The sequence below is a fragment of the Equus asinus genome, chromosome 25 (genome assembly GCF_041296235.1).
Source record: "Equus asinus isolate D_3611 breed Donkey chromosome 25, EquAss-T2T_v2, whole genome shotgun sequence".
NCBI lineage: Eukaryota > Metazoa > Chordata > Mammalia > Perissodactyla > Equidae > Equus > Equus asinus.
Genome location: NC_091814.1, coordinates 43,010,482 through 43,035,022, shown reverse-complemented (window position 1 = coordinate 43,035,022; position 24,541 = coordinate 43,010,482). Strand labels below are relative to the sequence as shown.

Genomic DNA, 24,541 nt, shown 5'->3' with positions numbered 1-24,541 from the left:
CAATCATCCTCTTCCTCTATTTTGTATGTGGGTTGCCACCACAGTGTGGCTGATGAGTGGTGTATATCCACACCTGGGATCCAAACCCACAAACCCAGGCTGCTGAAGCAGAGTGTGCTGAACTTAACCATTATGCCATGGGGCCAGCCCTGTGGTTGCTTGCTTTTGATTCAGAAAATTAAGCTGCAATTCAAGAGAAGCCTGTTCTCTCATTTTGCTTAAGAACATAAAGATTGAGCATAAAATTTAAAAAATTTTAAATATTTTAGATAGACTGTTTAAGGTTATTAAGAAGATAGGAAAACGTTTCTAAAGTAAACAGCACACATTTCTAATTCATGGCTCTTTATAATTTCTTTAAAACAATGCTTCCATTTAAACTTTCAAACTAAAACCCTTTTAAAAGAAACTCTAAATGGAATGTATTTTGTTATAAATACAAAAGAATAGCATCACAGAAAACTTGAAAAATAGAAGAAAACAGATCAAACCACTGCCTTTCTTAAATAAAGTACTAGTAGTATTTTGTGTATTTCTTTATAGTAGTTTTAAAATCATAATTGTAAGTGATTGTAATCATTATATACATAAAATTTAATCTTTTTCCCTTATCTTACTGCAAGAACATTTCTGTTATTTCTTATGGAAATTATAATTTGAAATGGCCACATAGCACTCCATCTAGTAGAAACATAGTTTAACTATTTGCCATTCTTTAATATTTAGGCTACTTCTGATATTATGAAAAATTATACAGTGAATATTTTTATTTTTTTCTTTCTATTGGATATATTTCTCTTCCTTGGATTATTTGATTAAGGGGAATGAACACTTTAGGGGTCCCTAACATGTAATACTATGGTTTTTTTTTTAAGGAAACTATATCCACTTATATTTCTACCATAATTGTATAAGTAGAATGATTTTATTGTGATTTTATCAGCTTTGGCTATGAATGTAAAAGTATTTTTTTCTAGTTTAATTAAAGTGTTACTTCATTATTTTTATTTTCATTCCAGTTCTTATATTACTTTGCATTTAAGTACTTTTATATATTTATTTTATGTTTACTTTTTATGGTTTCTATTTTATAAACAGTCTTTCAAGTCATGTTTTTTAAGTTATTCTATTTTGAGATGGTCTAATTTTAATTTTTTTACAGTCTGAAAGTAGTAAATGAAAAGTTTTTCTCTTGGTAGACGGCCGTATTTATTGGTACATACTTTTATAATAAGGGTAATTTAAAATGTTGACAATATTTGCTTTTTGAGCATCCTTGTTTTTTTGTTTTGGTGTATATCTGTAAAATGTGAAATTCCCTGTAATACCATCCCTTTAAAGGTAATTGCTACTAACTGTTTGTTATATGTTTTTTCGGATATTTTTCTTATACTTAGATTAAGTCATTTGTTCATTCAGCAAACATATGCTTTACTCTCTGCCAGATATTTTCCCAGTATTGGTAAATGAAACGCTTATTATAGTTAAGACATATTTTTGTTCTGTGCCAAAATTGGTAGGTTCACTGCCCTGGTTCTTGAGGTTTCAGAAATCATTAACAGGGGCCGGCCCTGTGGCATAGTGATTAAGTTTGGTGCACTTGGCTTTAGTGGCCCGGGTTTGTAGGTTTGGATCCTAGGCGCAGTCTTACACCACTTGTCAGCTATGCTGAGATGGTGACCCACATACAAAATAGAGGAAGATTGGCACAAATGTTGGCTCAGGGCTAATCTTCCTCAAGGCAAAAAAAAGAGGAAGATTGGCAACAGATGTTAGCTCAGGGCAAATCTTCCTCACCAAAAAAAGAAAAGAAGAAGAAGAAGAAGAAGAAATTATTAATGTTTGGTACTTAACTTTCAAAGCATTTTATACTTATTTGAGATGTATGGGTAAATCGAGATGTAAACAAACTCTCAATTGATTTTGGGGACTTAGGGTTAAAAATAAAATTAGATTGTAAACCTTTTGACTTTGGCATAAGCTAAGCATAAGATTAATTACAAAACCTGTGTGGTTGAGTAGATATACTTCTTACACCTACAATTTAAGTTTTAAATTCAATCCTATATATATATATATATATATATTTTAGGTAGCAGTCGTCTGATAAGTACATCTTCATGGCGAGATGGGCAAAAATTAGTAAAGAAGATTCTGGGACCTGCACCCAGAATGGAGCAAAAAGAGCGAAGAACAGCGTCAAGTGACAGAAGTGGAAGAGAAAGAACTACTAAATCTGGTGAGTGATTTAATTATTAAGTTAAATTATCTCAATAATTAAAATTGTTGAGAAAAGCAGTAAAAGTTGCTTGTATAAGTGCTTAGAAAAGGTGAAAATACTCTTTTGAGAATGCTTTAAGACTTTGCTTTATAATTGTGAGTGTAGCTTGAAAAGGAGGAAGTGTTCTGTTGGGCTTGTCTGTGGATAATCTCTGCAAATAAGTATTATGGTGATCTTTATTAAGAATTATGTTTGTGTTTATTAATTACAGTTAGCTGTCATTATGAATAGCAAAACATCATTTAATCAAATCTTATTAGACTTTAGGGACCTTAACAGAATCAAGTCTGATGTCTTATCCCTACATAAACAAACGCAGGTAGAGTCACAAGGTTGGTTATTTTATTTGACAGATTAGGAAACAGGCCTTGAGAGAGCGGTAATTTTTCTCAAGGGTGTACAGTCTGTGGGTGGCAAAATGTGATCTAGGATCCACAACTCTTTAGTTTGACCCTCAAGTCCATTGCTTTTCTCTTTTCAAAATATTTTGAATCTATTTAAAATAACTAGTCACTTTTTCACTAACACTAATTTTGGGAAATGAAATATAAATACCTCTAGGCCAGCTTTCCTTTTCAGTAGCAAAATTTCCCTCAATTAATTTGTGCTTCTGGGATGGATTCAGTAAGAGAGAGAATTGCAACTATAATTTGGCATATGGAAGTGAATATATACTTTGTATTTGCTCCTCTTCACTTTCATCTAGCTTGTAAAAAAACTCATGTGCATTCTCAGTCTAAAAGTAAGCCACATCAACAAACATTCAGATGATAAAATGATTGTTTTCTATATATTTAATTTTTTCTGTTATTCATTGGAAAGTTGTGGCAGCTTAACATTGTTGGTTTTTTTAACAACTGTATTGGGGATCTGGGGAGGGAGAGAAATAGCAACATTAAATATGCACATGAGAGAGAATTAGTAATTATTAATAGTTAAATATTCACATCAACAGTAAGATCTGTGCTTATTTCAGATATATTAAAAGATGCATTTTTTTTAAAATGCCAAGGAAGTATAGTTTTTCAGAAGATTGAAATTCTCTTACTGCTAAAAAAAAGGTGTTTTTCTTTTTTTCTCTAATATTCTTTAGAAGACTTTATAGAATATTTGAATTTGAGTTTAGGATAAAGTGAAATTCCATAATTTTCTCCTTAGTGCAATAAATCTTAGGAATGAGTATAGAATTTTAATACATCACTAACAGTTCATACTTTGCAGGAGGTCATATTGGAAGAGCAGAATCTGATCCCAGGCTGGATGTGTTACATAGACATCTTCCACGAAATTCAGAACGTTCGAGAAGTAGAGTTCGGTCTGAAAATAATATAAAGAAATTAGCTCCATCTCTTCCAGATAATGAACAGGAAGAAAATCCTGCCTTAAATAAGGACTTTTTACCTGTTGAAATTCGTGGAATTCTTGATGACCTACAATTGGATTCTACAGCTCGGGCTACAAAGCAAGAGATGGGAGAGTCACAAAATCAGAAGTCATCAGCACCAGTACAAGCTCCTAGGAGTCATAGCCCAGTAAAAAGAAAGCCTGATAAAATAACAGCTAATGAAGATCCCCCTGTTACTTCCAAAAAGCGCCACTATGACACAGATGAAGTGCGACAGTACATTGTTAGGCAGCAGGAGGAAAGGAAAAGGAAGCAAAATGAAGAGAAGAAGGCTCAAAAGGAGGCCACTGAGCAGAAGAACAAACGATTACAGGAGCTCTACCGGAAGCAGAAAGAAGCCTTGGCTAAAGTGAAAAGTGTGCCTCCTGAGCCATCAGCCACTAGGAGACTGCAGGAAACCTACTCCACATTGCTACTAGAAAAGACCTTGCTCGAAGAGCCGACTCATCAGCATGTTACCCAGGAAACACAGGTAGTAGGAGTGACAGAATACAGAGGGCAGTAATTCATTGTTAGGAAAAACTTATTTGCTGTACTATTTAAAAAGTACCTACTGCTCCTAATATTCAGACATATGCTCAAACAATATTTGTAATAATGATGGTCTTTCATGAAATTTATTTTATGTGAAGAGTAGTTTGATAAATATGATTGAAAGTAAGTCCTCAATTAGGGTTTCCTAGAGTGATTGTTAGTGATCTCTTTTCTTCTCATCATTGCTATTAGTTACAATCTTGCCTAGTTTTCATTTTATTACTAAGCAAGTAAAGTTAGATTATGTTAATAAAAAGCTTAGTTTGTGATCTATGCTGAAAAGAGAATATCCTACTTTAGTGTAATAATTTTATGAGTACTGCTACTGTTTTTAAGAATAATAAGAATAAGATTGAGTACGTGTCATGTGCCACATACTATTTTAAAGGTTTTACAGATTTAAGCATCAGTAAATCCTCGTAACCTCAAGAAGGGTAGGTACTGTTGGTATTTCTACTTATTTGAAAAAACTGAGATTTAGAAAGAGTATTACTTCCTCCAAATTATGCAGTTAGTATCAGGTGTCGTTGTTGGATTTCAGATGTAATTTTACTATTAAATTGTAGTGGCTGTTTTTAAGACAAACTAAATTTGAATTGATTTTATTTGAGAGAAAAAAGCCCCTACCTTTCATAATCTTGGTAAAGTTCAGGTGACTTAATATGTATCTTATGTGCTTCCTGAATCTATCTTTGTGATGACAGTCAGATAAATTTGATGTCCTTTTCTCCTAGACCAGACCAGGGTATCAACCATCTGGAGAATCTGACAAAGAAAACAAAGTGCAGGAACGTCCCCCAAGTGCATCTTCCAGTAGCGACATGTCTCTGTCAGAACCTTCACAGCCTCTTGCAAGGTAAAAAGGGGAGAATGAAAGATGCTTAAGGTTCTCTCTTTCCATGGAATTCAGTATAGTGGTTTATGCTCAGTGAATTTTGTTGACTGACCTTCTGTGTGAACAAGTTTATTTAGAAATTGGTTAATATCTTCTTACACTTAATACTTATACTTAAGCATGGTGTACATCTATCCTTACTGCATGCCCTGCTCTACCGTTCAACTCTTAGCTGTCCTTTAATAGCCAATGTAAACGTCAGCTCCTGGGGATCACCTGCAGTTGGAAACATTCTTGCCTTCTCTAAAGTAAACATACAGTTAAATTTTGTTGCATGAATGAATCATGTGAAATTAATATTTTAAAGTATTTGTAGTGGATAATTTTCAAAAAGCATTTCTATATGTTACTATTCAGAATTTCTTCATATGGCTCATACCAGTTTATCCATCTTAACCTCTCAAAAGATATATTTAGATATGCATGTGAACACATGAACAAGGACTAAGAAGGGATTTGCTTTTACTTTTGGTGATCAAGAGCTATTTTACTTTATATTTTCTTTAAAAAAAAGTTTTTTGCTGTAATATATCATTTGCAATAAAGTAAAAAAAAACTTTATGCATGAAAGTTAAGGTGATTTTGAGACTGCATGGTTATAAATTATTCTTTAAAATAACCATTTGGGGAAGAGAAAGATTGTGAAACTCTTCTTTGAGAATGCACAAATAAAAATCAAATCACTTTCCAGTTTTGGCTTGATACACGCAGTCCTCTCACCCCATCGTGTCCCTGACCAATAGAGAATAATAATACTTACAAAAATAGCTAACATTTATTGAGTACTTGTTAGGTTCCAGGCACTGATCTAGGTACTTTCCTTGTATTATATTACTTAATTCTTGTAATTCCTTAAGTTAGGCACGGTTGTTATTCCTGTTTTACAGAAGAGATAATCGAGGCCTAGAATTGAATTAACTTTCTCAAAAGTCGAAATGTTAGTGGTGGAGGTGGATTTGAACTTAAGCAGTCTGATTCCAGAAGCCTGTGCTTTTAACCACTCTGCACACTGCCTCCCAATAAATGAATTGTTTCCTATGATTTAAGGTTGTAAATGCATTTCAAATTTTAAGCATAAATAAACAAAAAGTTTTTTGAATTTGAATACCTTTAGATAGGTGTACTTTCCAGTTCATCTCAGTCCCATTGTTGTTGTCAGACATATCCTGCTGGCTTCACGTCTTCAATTTTTACCTTTCCCTGAGTTTCCTTCTAACTCTAAACAAGTTACCCAATATTAAAAACAAACCACACATAAACAAATCCATTCCTGGACTTTATTACCTTACACATGTTCTGCTCCTTTCTTTTAATATCACACTTCGCCGACTTGTGTTATCTAACCTATTGCCTCCACTTTCTCTCTACTCATTCCTTAGCTTCCCCATTGCTGTTAATAGTTTTAACATATCTCAGTTATTTCATGTGTAAAAGCAAGCGTTTTTTTGCCTTGCCCTTCATTTCCCATCATTCTGCACTAGTTACCTGGAAAACTCCAAGTTACATATCTGACCTTGAAGATCCAACTCAAAAGTCACTTTCCTTGGCTAGCAGAGTTCATTGTTCCCTATCTACAACCTGTTGAACTTTAAATATCTTTGTATTAGTACTTACAACATTAGCTATTTATTAATCTCTTATCCTTGCTAGATCTTGAAAAAAATAAAGGGTAAGGATTAAGTCTTAACTGGATTAAGTCTTTCTATTTTTGTCTTCTGTTCTTCTACCATCACCATGGTGTCTACCACAAAATTGGCGTTCTAAATACTTGAATTTAAAGATCTTGGATAAAAAAATCAGACTCAGCAGTGAGTTCAATGAGAAAACTCAACAATATCTTTTATATTTATAACTTCCTTTGTATTCCCATTACTGCCAGCTTAGTTTTGGTCCTAAATAACCTCACGCCTTGCATTTGTAATAGTCTGTATTCGGTGGCATGGAATGTGTGCACTAGTCTTTTCTTCCTTCATTCCATTTTCATAGCAGCCCTTCAGTATAAAAGACTGCTACAACATAACCTCCAGCCAAACTTTGCATGACATGGTTTTCAGTTCCCTTAACACACTGATTACCCTCTTCCAGATGATTTTTTGAACTTAATTGGTAGGACTTCCTGTTTATCCATACTAGTTTGGTCTAAGGTTGTAGCGTGTCCAAATAACTTTGAATCATAATTTGATAATTTGTTGGGTTAGCTGTGCCTCCCAACTTTCTGTCATCTGCAGATTTGATAAGCATATTTTCATGTTATCATCCAAAAGTATTGGACAAGGCCAAGGATGAAACCTCATGTTATTTTTTCTGTGGGTCTTCTTAATAGTTAATATCAGCCTTTAACCTTTCTATGTTAAGGGATACTATATATATAGTGTGAACACAGGTGTTCATCATCTGAAAACATACATGAATTATATATAATGTCAGCTAGGACATCTTTATTCTGTTTCTAGACTTTATGGACACCCTAGCCTGTATCATCTATTTATAATTGGTACTCATAGTTTTGCATTGGGACTCAGTGTTTGATGTTCATTAATTTTTTTTAGAACTAGATTGTAATAATCCCCTTATTTCTTTAGCATGTACAATGTTAAACATAAATGTTCAACATTTATTAAATATTTGTTGGAGTAATGTATATCATACCTATGTTAATATTTAATAATCTTAAGCGTTTCTCTTTTATATAACATTATTTTTAAAGGGAAGAGTAGAGCCAATGTTGTAAAGAATTTTGTCCAAAGATTTTTAAAGGTTATAATGCCTTCTCTTTAATTAATAGTTTAAAAATTATGATGCCTTAGTTGAAGAAAGCAGTTTGCAAAACAGTGTGTATGATAAGGTTTCATTTTTGTGAAAATAACAGCACTAAAACACAACGTACATGTAGAAAAATGTTTGGGAAGATATAATTCTAAATGAAATATTAATAGTGCCTGTTTCTCATTGTTTAACTATGAGTGATCTTTATCGTTTTACCCTCTCCATCTGTCCTCTTTTTTTTTTTTTTGCAGTGAGTATGCATTACTCTTATATTCAGAAAAAAACCAAAACTTCAAGAAAAAATGGTGGCTTAGTTATGAGTTACTCTGTTAACTAACATATTGTGACTTTCACTTCCAGAAGGGACTTGATGGAACCTACATGGATGCAGCCTGACAGATTGAGCCCACGAGTCCACTATTCTCAACCACAGCCTCATGTTGGAACAGCTGGAAATCTGCTCTCCCATCTCTTGAGTCTAGAGCATGTAGGAATTTTGCATAAGGATTTTGAATCTGTTTTACCAACCAGGAAGAATCAAAATATGGCTTCAGGGCCATTAACTTTTACACCTCAACCTTATCTGACCTCACCAGCTCCTCATCCAGATGCCTTGTTAAAACCTAGTGCCAGCCAATATAAGAGTAAACTGGATCGTATTGAAGCCTTGAAAGCAACAGCTGCTTCTTTGTCCAGCAGGATTGAAAGTGAAGCCAAGAAATTAGCTGGGGCTAACATTAATTATGGGTCAGTGTGGAACACTGACTATGATGTGCAGCAAACACCCCAAGAAGATGGACCTTGGACCAAGGCTCTAAGTCCACCTGTGAAAGAGGATACTGAAGATGTTTTCTCTGCCCGAATTCAAAAGATGCTGGGAACCTGTGTATCTCATGCAACTTTTGATGATGATCTTCCTGGTGTAGGTAACCTTAGTGAATTTAAAAAGCTTCCGGAGATGATAAGACCTCATAGTGCCATATCAAGCTTCAGAATGAGGTCCCCTGGTCCCAAACCAGAAGGGCTGCTGGCACAGTTGTGTAAGAGGCCGACTGACTCTTCTAGCTCTGATATGCAAGCTTGTTCTCAAGATAAAGCCAAAGTGTCTCTTGGTTCTAGCACAGATTCAGTCAGTGAGGGGCCTCTTCTTAGTGAAGGGAGTCTGTCTGAAGAAGAGGGGGGCCAGAATGGACAGCCCCCTTTGAAAGTAGCAGAAATCTTAAAAGAAAAGGAATTCTGTGCTGGAGAAAGAAATACTTATGAACCCATCAAAGAGTTTCAGAAGGAAGCTGAAAAATTCCTGCCACTTTTTGGGCACATAGGTGGCACACAAAGCAAAGGACCATGGGAAGAATTGGCAAAGGGAAGTCCACATAGTGTCATTAATATTTTTACAAAATCATATCAATTGTATGGAAAAGGTGAGAAAAATAAGCCTCCTAATATTTGTATGTTAAGATAAATTATTTCATAATTCTGTACAAGAGAATGCTTAAGTACAAATTTTCATTATTATGAGGATAAGGGAGACTTATTGTCTAAATTAATCTAAAATTATCTGCAAGCTTCAATTAGCATTGTAATTTAGTCTTAAAGACTAATTTCATTTTTTAGTTGTTATTGTCATAAAAGAATAGTTGATAGGTAGTTGTAAAAATTTTGGTCTAATTTAGAGAAATTCATAGGTGATGTTGAGCATTGGTATGTATCAAGTGCATACTAGTTTTTCTGTGGCATAGTTATATATTTAGATAGAAAATAGGTATATTTCTTAATACAGTGATTTGTGAATCTTTGGGAATATAGTGGTCAAGAATTGAGAGAGGCAACTGTAACATTTCTAATATAGAAACAAATCTATCACTGTTTGTCAAACTAATTTGAAAAACAGTCAGACTTTGAACAGTAATGGAGCTGTATATTTGGATCCTGAAACAATTAGCTTGTAAAGTTCCCTTATTATCCCTGAGGTCCTGCACCACAACTTTCCTTTTCTATGATGAGCTCAATTCCTTTTCTCTGTTCTTCCTGCCATAGGTGGATTGCATCTGTCTTATACTAACAGAGCCTTAGAATTTCCAAGTTGGAGTGAGGCTGAGCCTTAAGTCAGCAATTGGTGCTGTGGCTTTTTAATTTCTAGTCTACTTAGTGAGCAACTTATTTGACAAATGAATTGATTTCATCTGTTCATCTTATGCTTAATTGGATATCACACTGCATTTTCCTAGAATTCCTATTTAGCCACTTCATTATGATCTTGTGTAGACCTATATGTGCTGTTCATCTCTTTTGTTTAACATTTATTTCTGTAGGTGGTAATTTTAAAGTTCTTTGGATTTTAAAGTTCTTTTGATGAAAGCAAGTTGCTTTTAAATCAACACCTTTGTTTTTTTCATAAGAAAATTGAGTTTGTTCTTAAATCTTTCTGTTAGATTTTAATCAAGATTTTATAATTATACTGAAATATTTAGAGTTGAAATGATATGTTATCTGGGATTTGCTTCAAAATAATCTGTGAGGGGAGTGAGAGATGAGGGGAATAGGAAGTTTAATTGAAACTAGATTGGTCATATATTGGTAATTGTTGAAGCTGGGTGATAGATACATTGGTTTCATTATACAATTCTCTCTACTTTCATGTATGTTTGAAAATTTTCCTAATAAAAAGTTAAAAATGTATTGTTAGATATAAGGATAAATTGAAAAGTAGCACTAATAAAAGCAAACTAAAATGTCCCCATATCCACATTGTTAATCCTCTTGTTGTAGAGCACTTTGCTTGTAGTTTTTAAAATTTTTGTTTTAAAAGGCATCTCAATTATTACTTTTAACAGGGAGTGAAGACAGGTTGGAAAGAGGAATATCAGCACTGCGGCCTTTGAATGCCACCGCAACCCCTCTAAGCAGTGTTTCATACGAAGATGATTTTGTCTCCTCTCCAGGGAGTGGGACTTTGACAGAAAAAAAATCATCTCTTGAACAAAAGTAAGAATATGTTGACAATATGGAATCAAATCTGAAGAGTGAGAAAAATGTACAAATGAGAACTGTGATCTGAATATTAGTCAAATTTTACTTGTTTAAAGATGCTTGTAGAGGCTGCATAGCATAGTGGTTATTAAGAGCATGGGCTCTGGATCCAGACTGCCTGAGTTTAAATCCTGTCTCTTCTTGTTAGTTGTTTGTCTTTGGGCATATTACCAAACCTCCCTGTGCCTTAGTTTCCTTCTATGTAAAATGGGGAAAATAATAGTAACTGCTTCATAGAGTGTTATGAATATTCAGTGAAATGCAAAGTACTTACAACAGGAGCTGGCACATAGTAAGCATAATGTAAGTTGTTAAATTAATCTGTGAATCCCTAGTAGAGGATAGTATTAGGAAACTAGCCTGTGGTATACTAATGTAAGAAGATTAAGAAATGGTTGTCTGTGATAGAATTGAGGACGACCAGATAGATTCTTGACTCTATGATCCCAAGTAATGAGTTAATTTTTTTAATAATTGGGATAACATCTAAAATTTTGCAAAGAAAATATTATAATATTAATATTCATTGAGCACTTAATATGCAAGGCACTGAGAGGACTGAGAGGGCTTTGCCTGTATGAGCTCATTCTTCTAATGGCCTGATGTGATAAGGGTTGCTTCTACTATTCACTACTTCAGAGAAGAGACTGAAGCACCAAGGTTAACCTACTTGCACAGTCATTTAGTAAGTGGATCAAACTTTGCTAGAAAGAATTTCTCCCCTAAGTTTTGTTACCATATAAAATAATCTGTAATTATTCACATTTAATATAATTTTATTTGCACGTTACAAATTATAATCCGCATAAAATTTTTGGATGATCTCTTTAAAATTAGTTATATCTAGTTGGACTAATGAAAATAAGTATTATTACAATTATAGTGCTTTTAAATTCTGAGCTCTAAAGAAAAGATTAAGTTTTTAAATGAAAACTTGAAGGATTTAATTTTGGTGACATTTAATATCAACCAATAAATATGATTTATTGATTTTTGTTTGTTTTTGTTGAGGAAGATTGGTCCTGAGCTAACATCTGTTGCCAATCTTCCTCTTTTTTTTTTCTCCCCAAAGCCCCAGTGCATAGTTGTATGTCCTAGTTGTAAGTCCTTCTAGTTCTTTTATGTGGGATGCTACCACAGCATGGCTTGATGACAGTGTGTAGGTCCGTGCCCAGGATCTGAACTGGTGAACCTGGGCCACTGAAGCAGAGTGTGCAAACTTAACCGCTATGCCACTGGGTTGATCCCTGATTTATTGCATTTTATTTCTAGGTTGAAGTAGAACATATTAAATTATTTTTCCCTATAAGATTATCAGAAGGAAAATAATTATAATGTATGAAATTATAAATTTGAGTAGAAATTGAGGTCACATTTTCCAGTATCCAACATTTTATTTTTTCTTTTATGTGTCTGAATTGTCCATTTTTATTGGTTTCACTTCAGTAAACAACTCCCTGAGGTTTTTCTCAGTAATAAATTGAGCCATAGGGAACAGTCCAGGCTTATGGTAGTAAGAAGACAAAAAAAAAAGTGGAAGGCATCTTTGATTATAGTTATAGTCTCCTTGTGGTTAAATAGATTTTAAAATATCTATAGTTTTAGCTGCTTTTTATTTCTTTAATCACTATTATTTACTCTTTGACAGTATCGGTGGCAGCAATGTAGGCATTCCAGAGGACCATTCTAGCAGAAAGTCTGCCTGTGATCTTTCCTCTGTGGATATTACCTCCCAGCGTTCATCAGGGGTCCAGTCTGCTACATCGTCTCGTTCGTCTACTTCTTCTAAAGGAAAGAAAAGAAAAAAGGAAAAGACAGAGTGTAAGTGGAATTCTACATGGTGACTTTTTCTCTCACCATTGATTTTGTGATAGTGATCTAAAGTTATGATTTGATTCCATAAGAAGTTAGATGAATTTCTTTATGATAATATGTGATTAGCTTTCATATTGATCATTACAATAACTTTTGATATATAACATTATACATCTTTTGCTTAGTACAAAAGGACTACATTTGCAATGAAAAAAGAATAAGGATCATAGATAAACAATTGTCTAAGAAATATAAATCTCCATTGATCCTTCTGCTCAGACATAACTACTGTTAACATTTTTGGTGCTTATTTTTCCGATAAAACATAAAACCATGCACACACACACACGTCTTTATTTAAAAAACAGAATTGAGGGGCTGGCCCCGTGGCCGAGTGGTTAAGTTCATGTGCTCCGCTGCAGGCGGCCCAGTGTTTTGTTGGTTCGAATTCTGGGCGTGGACATGGCACTGCTCATCGAACCACGCTGAGGCGGCGTCCCACATGCCAGAACTAGAAGGACCCACAACTAAGAACATACAACTATGTACTACTGGGGGGCTTTGGGGAGAAAAAGGAAAAAAAAAATCCTTAAAAAAAAAAAAAGCAGAATTGAAATCATATTGTTTTGTAACTGCTTTTTGAAAAACTTTATAGTGTATCATGTACATCTCTGAGCGTAATTAAATATAATACTCAAACTTTCTTATCTATAAAGATGATAATAGAGGCTTTGTATGGTAATTTTGAAGCTTATATGAAATTAACAAATATAATGTGTACTTAGCACAGTTGCTGGCACTCTAAGTATCTTTGAGTGATTGAGAATACCCTTCGGTCCCCTCTTACTCTTGGCTATAATTTGCTCTGTAGGCCTAGAGGTGAGAAGATGCAGTAATTTAGGCAAAGACCTCTTAAACTCACAGATGGCCCCTAGGGAATGATTTTGCTTCCAAAATTGTTTTTTTTAGTTATAAAAAATTGCTCATTGAATTGAAAAAAAAGTGGGGGAGAAGAAATCAGTAAATATAGAAAGCTATTTAAAAATTAAAATATCACCTGTAATCCCGCCACCTAGAGGTAATCAGTGTTAACATTTTTAATTTAATTTAATTTTATTGTGGTAAAATATACACAAAATACATTTTATTGTTTTAACCATTTTTAAGTGTACAGTTCAGTGCCATTAAGCACATTCACATTGTTGTGCAACCATCTCCACTATCTCCTGAACGTTTTCATCACCCCGTAATGAAACTCTGTACCCCTTGAACAGTAATTCTCCATTCCTCCCTTCCCCCAGCCCCTGCTAACCACTGTTCTACTTTCTATCTCTATGAATTTGACTACTCTAGGTACTTCATTTAAGTGATATCATATTTATCCTTTTGTTTCTGGCTTATTTCGTTTAGCATAGTGTATTCTAGTTTCATCCATGTTGTAGTATGTATCAGAATGTCTGTCCTTTTTAAGGCTGAACAATATTCTGTTGTGTGTATATACCACATTTTGTTTATCCTTTAAACAGTTGATGGACGTTTTAGTTGTTTCTACCTTTTGACTATTGTGAATAATGTTGCCATGAACATTTGTGTACAAATATCTGTTTGAGTCCCTGCTTTCAGTTCTTTTGTGTATACACCCAGATGTGGACTTTGTGTTTGTATGTCAATTTGTGTTTATATGTTTAATTTTTTGAGGAACTGCCGTATTGTTTGCATAGCGGCTGTGGCATAGTCCCTTCCCACCAGGAATGCACAAGGGTTCCAGTTTCCTCACATCCACACCAACACTTTTTTCTTTTTTAATAAAAGAGATCCTAATGGGTGTGAAATGTTAACATTTTTAGTAAGAATCCTTCTAGACAATTTGTAGGCATAGGTAAATAGGCAATGTTATTTTTTACATGCTGTTTTATTCTGTCAGTGGTTACAGATATCTATCTCTGTCAGTAAATTTGGGTTACTCTTTCTGGTGACTACCTACTATTCTGTTATTTGAATATGTTGTAATTTAGTTAGCTAGTTACCCATTGGTGAACATTTAGGTTATTTTCTATTTTTCTTCCATTATAAACACTGCTGCATTGAATTGATGGTTCTTTCCTTTAAAGGAAAGTCCTATAAGTGTGATATGGGGCAAAGAATATGCCATGTTTAAAATTAGGATGCACTTTGCCAAATAGCCCTTCAGAAAGGTAGTGCCACTTTATACTTCCAGTATGAGAGTGCCAGGAGAAATTATTTCTTAATCATTAACCTAGTTAACTCTCTTACAGGTTAGAAGTATTCTCAAGGTCTTTGGTAGGAACATTAAACATCATTTTGCCAGCTTTTCCCAAAATCTGTCTTTTCTTGTGAAATACTGATTCAGTGGGATAGGCTGTTTCATAGTGTTCTGAGGATAAAAGAACTATGGTTCCATACATTTCAGAAATGCTTTTAGAGTGAAACAACCTTCATTCCTCCAGGATTCATCAACGCTTTCCATATGATAATATACATTATTTATTTTAGGATGAGGATGAGGCTGTAGTATGAAGTATTTTACAAATTTATTTGACCACAGAATCATTTCTTCAAACAGCATGTTATTGCATTAGAATTCAGCTGAATGCATTTAGGGAAATGCCAAACTTGCTCAATTCTTTTATTTTGCAACTGTTGTGCTTTGTTGTGTTAAGTATCACCTAAGGTCACTAACTTAGCAAAGCGTGGATTCTGACTGCTGACTCCGAACTCTAGGTTACTTTCTATTACAATAACTGTACAACTTAAAATAGCATATGTTGAATATGGTTATAAGCACTATGACTCAATATAGGTTTTTAAAAATTGTAATCTAAAGCATGATTAGATGAAATATAGATACTGTTTTCTGGCTTTCAGTTTCCCTGATCCCCTCTCACAGTGTCTTAAAAAAGCCTATATATATTTTACTTTCCACAGCAACATCTTACACATAGTTTCTCCTTCATCCCCAAGTTCTAAAATCAGTGTAACTTTTGTTGTGTATACTCCATCTGGTGGTGAAAGAGTGTCTGCATGCTCTATACAAACGTTCCTTCCCAATGTAGTTGAAAATAGTTGGTAGACAAGTCACATACAGTCATGTGCTACTTAACGTTTTGGTCAATGACAGACTACATATACCATGGTGGTCCTGTAAGATTAGTACCATATAGCCTAGGTTGGTATAGGCTATACCATCTAGGTTTTTATAAGTACACTCTATGATGTTCATACAACAAAGTTGCCTAACGACACACTTCTCAGAACATATCCCTGTCGTTAAATGGTGCATGACTGTATGAGGGACCCCTATAAGACGATCAGCTGAGTTTTCAGTAGAAACTTTGAAGGCCAGAAGGAAGTGGCATGATATATTTAAACTATTGAAAGGAAAATTTAACAACCAAGATAACTCTACCTGGCAAGGTTATCATTCAAAATTGAAGGAGAGATAAAGAGTTTCCCAGACAAGCAAAATCTGAAGGAGTTCATCACCACTAAACTGGCCTTACAAGGAATGTTAAAGCATCTTCTTTAAGTGGAAAAGAAAAGGCCATATACATGAATGAAAAAAATCTCACCGGTAAAGGCAAATGTTTAGTGAAGGCAATGATCAGCCACTTAAAAAGCTAGTATGAAGGTTGAAAGACAAAAGTAAAGTCAACTATAATTTCAATAAGTAGTTAAGGGATACACAAAATAAAAAGATGTAAATATGACATCAAAAACATTGAGAGGGGAGTAAAAATGTAGTGCTTTTAGAATAATTCAAATTTAAGGGACTATCACTTTAAAATAGACTGTTATATAGAGAGGTTGATATATATGAATGTCGTGGTAACTACAAACCAAAAACCTACAAATAGATACACAAAAAACAAAGAGAAGGCAACCCAAACATGACAATAAAGAAAACCATCAAACCATAAGGGAAGACAAGAGAAGAAGAAAGGAACAGAGAAGGACTACAAAAACAACCAGAAAACAGCTAACAAAATGGCAGTAAGTACATACCTATCAATAATTACTTTAAATGGACTAAATTCTCCAATCGAAGGACATAGGGTGGCTGAATGGGTCAAAAAACAAAACCCGTCTATATGCTGTCTGCAAGAGACTCACTTCTTATCTAAAGACAAACACAAACTGAACATGAAGAAATGGAAAAAGATATTCCATGCAAATGGAAGTGAAAAGAAAGCTGGGGTAGCAGTACTCATATCAGACAAAACAGACTTTAAAAGAAAGATTGTGACAAAAGACAAAGAAGGGCGTTACATAATGAAAAGGGGTCAATCCAAGAAGACGATATAACATTCATAAACATTTATGCACCCAACATAGGATCACATAAATATATAAAGCACATATTAGCAGACATAAAGGAAGAAATTGACAGTAGTAGAATAATAGTAGGGGATTTTAATACCATCCCTACATCAATGGATAGATCATCCAGACAGAAAAATCAATAAGGAAACATTGGCCTTAAGGGACACATTAAACCAGATGGACTTAATAGATATATACAGAACATTCCATCCCCAGACTGCAGAATACATTCTTTTCAAGTGCACGTGGAGCATTCTCCAGAATAGATCACATGTTAGGCCACAAAAGAAGTCTAAATAAATTTAAGAAGATTGAAATCATATCAAACATTTTTTCCAACTACAATGATATGAAACCAAAAATCAATTACAAGAAGAAAACTGGAAAAAATACAAACACGTGGAGACTAAGCAACATGCTACTAAACAACCAATGGGTCAATGAAGAAATTAAAAACTACCTTGAGGGGCTGGCCCTGTGATGCAATGGTTAAGTTTGCATGTTCTGCTTCTCGGCAGCCCGGGGTTCGCCGGTTCGGATCCTGGGTGCAGACATGGCACCGCTTGACACACCATGCTGTGGTAGGCATCCCACGTATAAAAAGTAGAGGAAGATGGGCATGGATGTTAGCTCAGGGCCAGTCCTCCTCAGCAAAAAGAGGAGGATTGGCAGCAGTTATCTCAGAGCTAATCTTCCTCAAAAAAAAAAAAAAAAAAAAACTTCAGACAAATGAAAATGGAAACGCAACTTTCCAAAATCTCTGGGAGACAGCCAAATCATATCTAAGAGGGACGATCATAGCGATACAGGCCTGCCTCAGAAAACAAGAAAAGTCTCGAACAATCTAACCTTACACCTAAAGGAACTAGAAAAAGAACAAAGCCCAAAGTTAATAAAAGGAAGGAAATAATAAAGATCAGAGTGGAAGTAAATGAAATAGAGACTAAAAAAATGATAGAAAAGATCAGTGAAATTAAAAGTTGGTTCTTTGAAAAGAAAATAAAATCAATAAACCTTTAGCCAGACTCATCAAGAAAAAAAGGGGCCCAAATAAAATCAGAAATGAAAGAGGCAAAATTACAACTGATACCACAGAAATGCAAAGGATCATAAGAGACTGTGTCAATAAGTTGGAAAACCTAGAAGAAATGATTAAATTCCTAGAAACATACAACCTTCCAAGATTGAATCATGAAGAAATAGAAAATCCAAATAGACTGATTATAAGTAATGAAACTGAATCAGTAATTTAAGAACTCCCAAAAAACAAAAGCCCAGGACCAGACAGCTTTATAGGTGAATTCTTCCAAACATTTAAAGAAGAGTTAATACCTATCCTTCTCAATTTATTTCAAAAAATTAAAAGGAATGCTTCCAAACTCATTTTATGAGACCAGCCTTACCCTGATGCCAAGAGCAGACAGACACCACAAAAGTATCCCTGATGAACATAGACACAAAAATTCTCAACAAACCAAATTCAACAGTAAATTAAAAGGGTCACACACCACGATCAAGTGGGACTTATTCTAGGGATGCAGGGATGGTTCAACACCCACAAATCCATCAGTGTGACACATCACATTAACAAAATGAAGGATAAAAATCATATGATATCTCAGTAGATGCAGAAAAAGCATTTGACAAAATGCAGCATCCATTTATGATTAAAAAAACTCTCAACAAAGTGGGTACAGAAGAAATGTACCTCCACATAATAAAGGCCATATATGACAAACCCACAGCCAACATCATACTGAATGGTGGAAAGCTGAAAGCTTTCAGGAACAAGATAGAAATGCCCACTCTCACCACTTTTATTCAACATATTTTTAGAAGTCCTAGCCACAGCAGTTAGGCAAGAAAAAGAAGTAAAATGCATCCAAATTGAAAAGGAAGAAGTAAAACTGTCACTACCCGCGGATGACATGATACTAAATATAGAAAGCCCTAAAGACTCAAAACTGTTGGAACTAATAAATGAATTCAGTAAAGATGCAGGATACAACATTAATATCCAGAAATTAGTTGTGTTTCTACACATCAATAACAGCTATTAGAAAGAGAAATTAAGAAAACAATCCCATATACAATTGCTTAAAAGAGAATAAAATACCTAGGAATAAATTTAACTGAACTGAAAGACTTGTACTCTGAAAACTATAAGACATTAATGAAAGAAATTGAAGATAACACAAATAAGTGGAAAGATATATCATGCTCATGGAATGGAAGAGCTAATATTGTTAAAATGTCCATACTGTCCAAAACAATTTACAAATTCAGTGCAATCCCCATCAGAATACCAATGGTGTTTTTCACAGAACTAGATCAAAGAGTCCTAAAATTTGTATGGAACTGCAAAAGTCCCTGAATAGCCGAAGCAATCTTGAGAAAGAAGAACAAAGCCAGAGGTAGCACGCTCCCTGATTTCAAACTATATTACAAAGCTATAGTAATCAAAACACTATGGTACTGGCACAAAAACAGACACATAGACCAATGGAATAGAACAGAGAGCCCAGAAATAAACCCATGCATATGTGGTCAATTAATCTATAACAAAGGAGACAAGAATATGCAATGGGGAGACACTCTCTTTAATAAATGGTTCTGGGAAAACTGGAGCTACATGCAAAAGAATGAAACTGGATTGCTATGTTGCAGCATATACAAAAATAATAAAAAATGGATTAAAGACTTGAATGTAAGACCTCAAACCATGAAACTCCTAGAAGAAAACATAGGTAGTCAGTTCTTTGACATCAATCTTAGCCATGTTTTTTTGGACTGGTCTTCTCAGGCAAGGGCAACAAAAGCAAAAAGAAACAAATGGGATTACATCAAACTAAAAAACTTTTGCATGGTGAAGGAAACCATTAAGAAAATGTAAAGGCAATCTACTGAATGGGAGAAGATATTTGCAAATATCTAATTTAATATCTAATTAAATATTTGTACAAATATTTAATACAAAATTGGAATACAATTATTTAACATCCAAATTAAATATTATATATTTAATATGCAGAATATATAATGAACTTACACAACTTAACATCAAAAAACAACCTGGTTGAAAGATGGGCACAGGACTTGACTAGACATTTTTCCAAAGAAGAGATACAGATGACCAACAAGCACATGAAAAGATGCTCACTATCACTAATAATCAGGCAAATGCAAATCAAAACAACACTGAGATACCTCCTCACACCTATCAGAGTGGTTATTATCAAGAAGACAAAAAATAACAAGTGTTGGTGAGGATGTGGTGAAAAGGAAACCCTCATACACTGTTGGTGGGAATGTAAATTGATGCAGCCACTATGGAAAACAGTATGGAGTAATTTTCAGAAAATTAAAAATAGAACTAATATATGATTTAGCAGTTCCACTTGTGGGTATTTATCTGAAGAAAACGAACACACTAATTCGAAGACACATAACCACGCCTATGTTCGTTGCATCATTGGTTACGATAGCCAAGATATGGAAGCAATGTAAGTGTCCATGTATAGATGAATGAATAAAGAAGATGTGGTATACATACACAATGGAATATTACTTAGTCATAAATAAGAGTGAAATATTGCCATTTGTGACAACGTGGATGAGCTAGAGAGTATTATGCAAAGTGGTATAAGTCAGACAGAGAAAGACGAATATTGTGTGATTTCACTTATATGTGGAATCTAAAAAACAAAACAAATAAACAAAAAACAGAAACAGACTCATAGATACATGAAACAAACTGGTGGGTAGCAGCAGTGGGGAGCGGTTGGGGGGGAGGTGTGTAGGTGAAGGAGATTAAAAGGTACAAACTTCCAGTTATAAAATAAATGTCATGGAACCCAAAATTATACAATGTTATAAACCATTATGATCTCAATAAAATTACTATAAAAAAATAGTGACATTTCAAATAAAAAGGCATGGGGATATAATGTATAGCATAAGGAATATAGTCAATATTGTAATAACTTTGGTGACACATGGTAACCACTTACAGTGATCATTTTGTAATGTATATAAATATTGAATCAGTCTGATGTGCACCTGAAACTTATAGGATATTGTATGTCAATCATACTTCAATTAAAAAAAAAAAGTAGTTGGTAGATTAAAGTGGTAATCATAGGAAAAAAATTTTTTTATGTTAATTTAAAACATATAAATATACTTTCATTTGGTGATCTTTTAAAGTAGAGGCAAACATTTCTTTGTATATGGGTCCCTTAATTGGAGTTTAGGTCTTTCTTGCATAGACCATTGTTATTGTCTACAATTTCTAGTTGTTTGAAATCGAGCAGTTTTTAAATTGTGTATTTATTTTCAAAGAGCAATATTAAATGAACAAAGTCTTCTTATTATAAAAGAATGCATCTTTATTATAGAAAAAATAGAGATAGCCAATATTAACAATTTGCTTCTAGCCTAGGGATCATAAATAGGTTTTAAATTATAGAATCCTTTCTACTCAATTAATAATCCGTTAGATTATTTGTGTGTTCCCCTCCCCCCCATTGTGACAATGCAATCAGCATATCTAATTCATGGTACACACCTTTACCTGGCTTCTTAGGATGAATTACTATGAATGAGGTGGAATTTCTCAGTCAAAGGGGATGGAAAATTGTTTTTCTATATATTTTAAGTTGTCCTCCAGAAAGGATGTATTAGTTTGCACTCCCATGAAAACAGTGAATGAGTATCCTTTCCTGCGTGTGCTGAATGACTCTCAAGGTTTCATTACTTCAAAAGTATTTGCTAATCTAGAAAAATGGCATCTCATTGAAGTGATTTGCATTTCTTTGCTAGTTGGGTTTAGTATTTTTCATATGCTATGACTGTTTTCATTTTTCCTTTTTTAAACCAAATTTTAATGAAAAGTTGTTACCTTATTACTATCACTACAGCATAATAGAGTGTAATTTTTACCTTGTCTACTTTTTGTGTGGTAATAGATAGCTAATATAAAATTTACCATTTTAACCATTTTTAAGTGTACAGTTCAATGGCATTAAGTTTATTCACACTGTTTGCAACCATCACCACCATCCATCTCTAGAACTTTTTCAACATTCCATGTTGAAACTCTGTACCCATTAAACAATGACTCCCCATTCCTTCCTCATCGCCACCATCCCTTAACCCCTGGCAGCCACCATTCTACTTTCTGTCTCTATGAATTTGACTAGGAAATTTAACCATTGGTAAGTGTACAGTTCAGTAGAATTCAGTACGTTCACATTGTTGTGCAATGATCACCATTATCCATCTCCACAACTGTTTCGTCATCTCAAACTGAAACTTCATACTCATTAAATAATAATTCCTTCTCCCCTCCCGCCAGCCCCTGGTGACAGTTGCTCTACTATGCTTCTGAATTTGCCTACTCTAGGTACCTCATATAAGTGTATACTCATGTAATATTTGTACTTTGGTGACTGGCTTGTTTTACTTAGCGTGCCTTCAAGGTTCTTTCATGTTGTAGCATGTGTCAGAATGTCCTTCCTTTTTAAGGCTAATATTTTATTGTATATATGTACCACACTTTGTTTATGCGTTCATAAACAAGTGTTGAAGGACTTGGGTTGCTTCCACCTTTTGCCTGTTGTGAATAATGATGCTGTGGACATGGATGTACAGCACAATTGTTTTTTTGACTTTTCCATTTTCTTTTGATCTTTAACCATATATCTACATTAAAAAATTTTTAGCTACCATTAAAATATACATGCAGTTCTTTTTTCTGCTTCTTTTTTTCACATGATAAATATTTCTCATGCTGCTATTGAAACATATCAAGGTGAATGACACACTAGACTTAAGTCATAAAGCCTGGACTTACATCCTATTTCTGCTGTTGACTGTATATCCTTAAGCAAGCTACTTAGCCTCATAGATCTCTTGTTACCTCATCAGCAAATTGAGCGTACAGTATCCACCTCATAAGATGTTTCAGAGCAATAAGGTAATATATATGGAGTGCATTTTAAATTACAAAGTGCTACTTAAGTGTTTAAGTTACTATTATCTGTGTGGTTTAGACAACTCTTCTGTTGTTGGAACTATAGGTTGAAATTTTTTAATTATAAAGTTATACATTGAATATCTGCATAATTGTTTAAATAATCTTTTAACATACCCCTATAAGTGATTCTGAATCAGAGGATATGAAAAGTTTTATGAATCTGGCTACATTGTTTTTGCCATAGAGTTTTTCAAAAGGATTTTGTAGTTCACTTGGCAGTTGATAACATTTGTCTCCTAGCTCTGGGTTTTATCCTTAAAAAACTTCTTTTTTGTTACTTTTTCATAGGGGTAGAGTAGTTCTTAATTCTTGTTTAATATGCTTATCTTTTTTACCATTTGATTTAAGAACAGTTTTTTTTAATTTTTAAAATTTAATTATTTTATTGAGGTCGTATTGGCTTATAACTTTGTGTGATTTCAGGTCTGCAATATTATATATCCGTTTCTGTAGAGACTGCGTCATGTTCAGCATCGGTAGTCAAGTTTTTATTTGTCATGATACATATGCTGCTTCACCCCTTTTGCCCTCCCCGCAACCCCCTTCCCCTCTGGTGACCACTAGTCTGTTCTCCTTATCCATGTGTTTAAAACAATTTATTTTTTAATAGCAAATGGGAGCTATTAATGGAAGAAACTTCACTTTCCTTAAATGGAAGCAGAGAATGAACTGCTTTATTTTAGAGATGAAAAGCAAATTTTAAAAATAAGTCAATTTAAAAACATTCTGGCCTGCACTTTTTATAATTTTATTGAAATCTAGGTATCAGTTATCTCTCAGTAACTTCTAATATTGGGAATCAGCTTTATAAGAAATTTACTTTACAGGGCTGGATTCACTCACTGGAAATGTTCAGAACTCACTTCCTGATGAGGAAAAAGTACACTCTGGCTCAGAACGTGGCTCTCTTCAAGGAAAGAAATCTGGGACCAGTAGCAAAATTTCTGTTAAAGGTTATGAGGAGACTCTTGACACCGATAGTACTTTGGAGGATCTTTCTGGGCCTTCTTTAAGGTAAAGTAATGTATATTTTATACTAGAATTCATATTTACTTAAAGTTACAGTGTCATTGATGTTCAGAGAATCCATTTAATAAATTTTTGTATTTTCTAAATAGATTTTTTTGGTTTTGTTTGTAGCTCTAGTCTTATGTATTAGAATATGGTCATTTCTCACTCAAAGTATTATAACTTCTCTGTCAGGAATTCTCTGCCTCTAGCACAACCCACCTTTCTTCTAAATGCTCTTCCCACAGTTATTTTCTTGACTCAATGCTTTTAAACCAAATTTTAGTGAATAATTGTTATCTTATTACTATCACTACTCTCTTTAGGGTACTTGGGGAGCTCATAGTTACCCTATGGATCAATAACTTTATTTGAAGTGTTTTTCTCTATGCTACCATAAACTATCTCATTTCCTTTGTCTATACATTT

At 34.0% G+C, this 24,541-nt stretch overlaps 1 protein-coding gene across 4 annotated transcripts in view; it reads left to right on the top strand.

Annotated features, from left to right (window-relative positions):
* Positions 1-24,541, top strand: part of CEP350 (centrosomal protein 350) — a 160,636-nt gene that overhangs the window by 49,115 nt on the left and 86,980 nt on the right. For all 4 annotated transcript variants that reach the window (XM_014845276.3, XM_070498074.1, XM_070498076.1 and 1 more), the window contains 7 exons: positions 2,093-2,239; positions 3,503-4,158; positions 4,955-5,076; positions 8,242-9,302; positions 10,716-10,866; positions 12,560-12,732; positions 23,932-24,118. In XM_014845276.3, the coding sequence (XP_014700762.3) occupies positions 2,093-2,239; positions 3,503-4,158; positions 4,955-5,076; positions 8,242-9,302; positions 10,716-10,866; positions 12,560-12,732; positions 23,932-24,118 (2,497 nt within the window). The remainder of the gene's footprint in view (positions 1-2,092; positions 2,240-3,502; positions 4,159-4,954; positions 5,077-8,241; positions 9,303-10,715; positions 10,867-12,559; positions 12,733-23,931; positions 24,119-24,541) is intronic.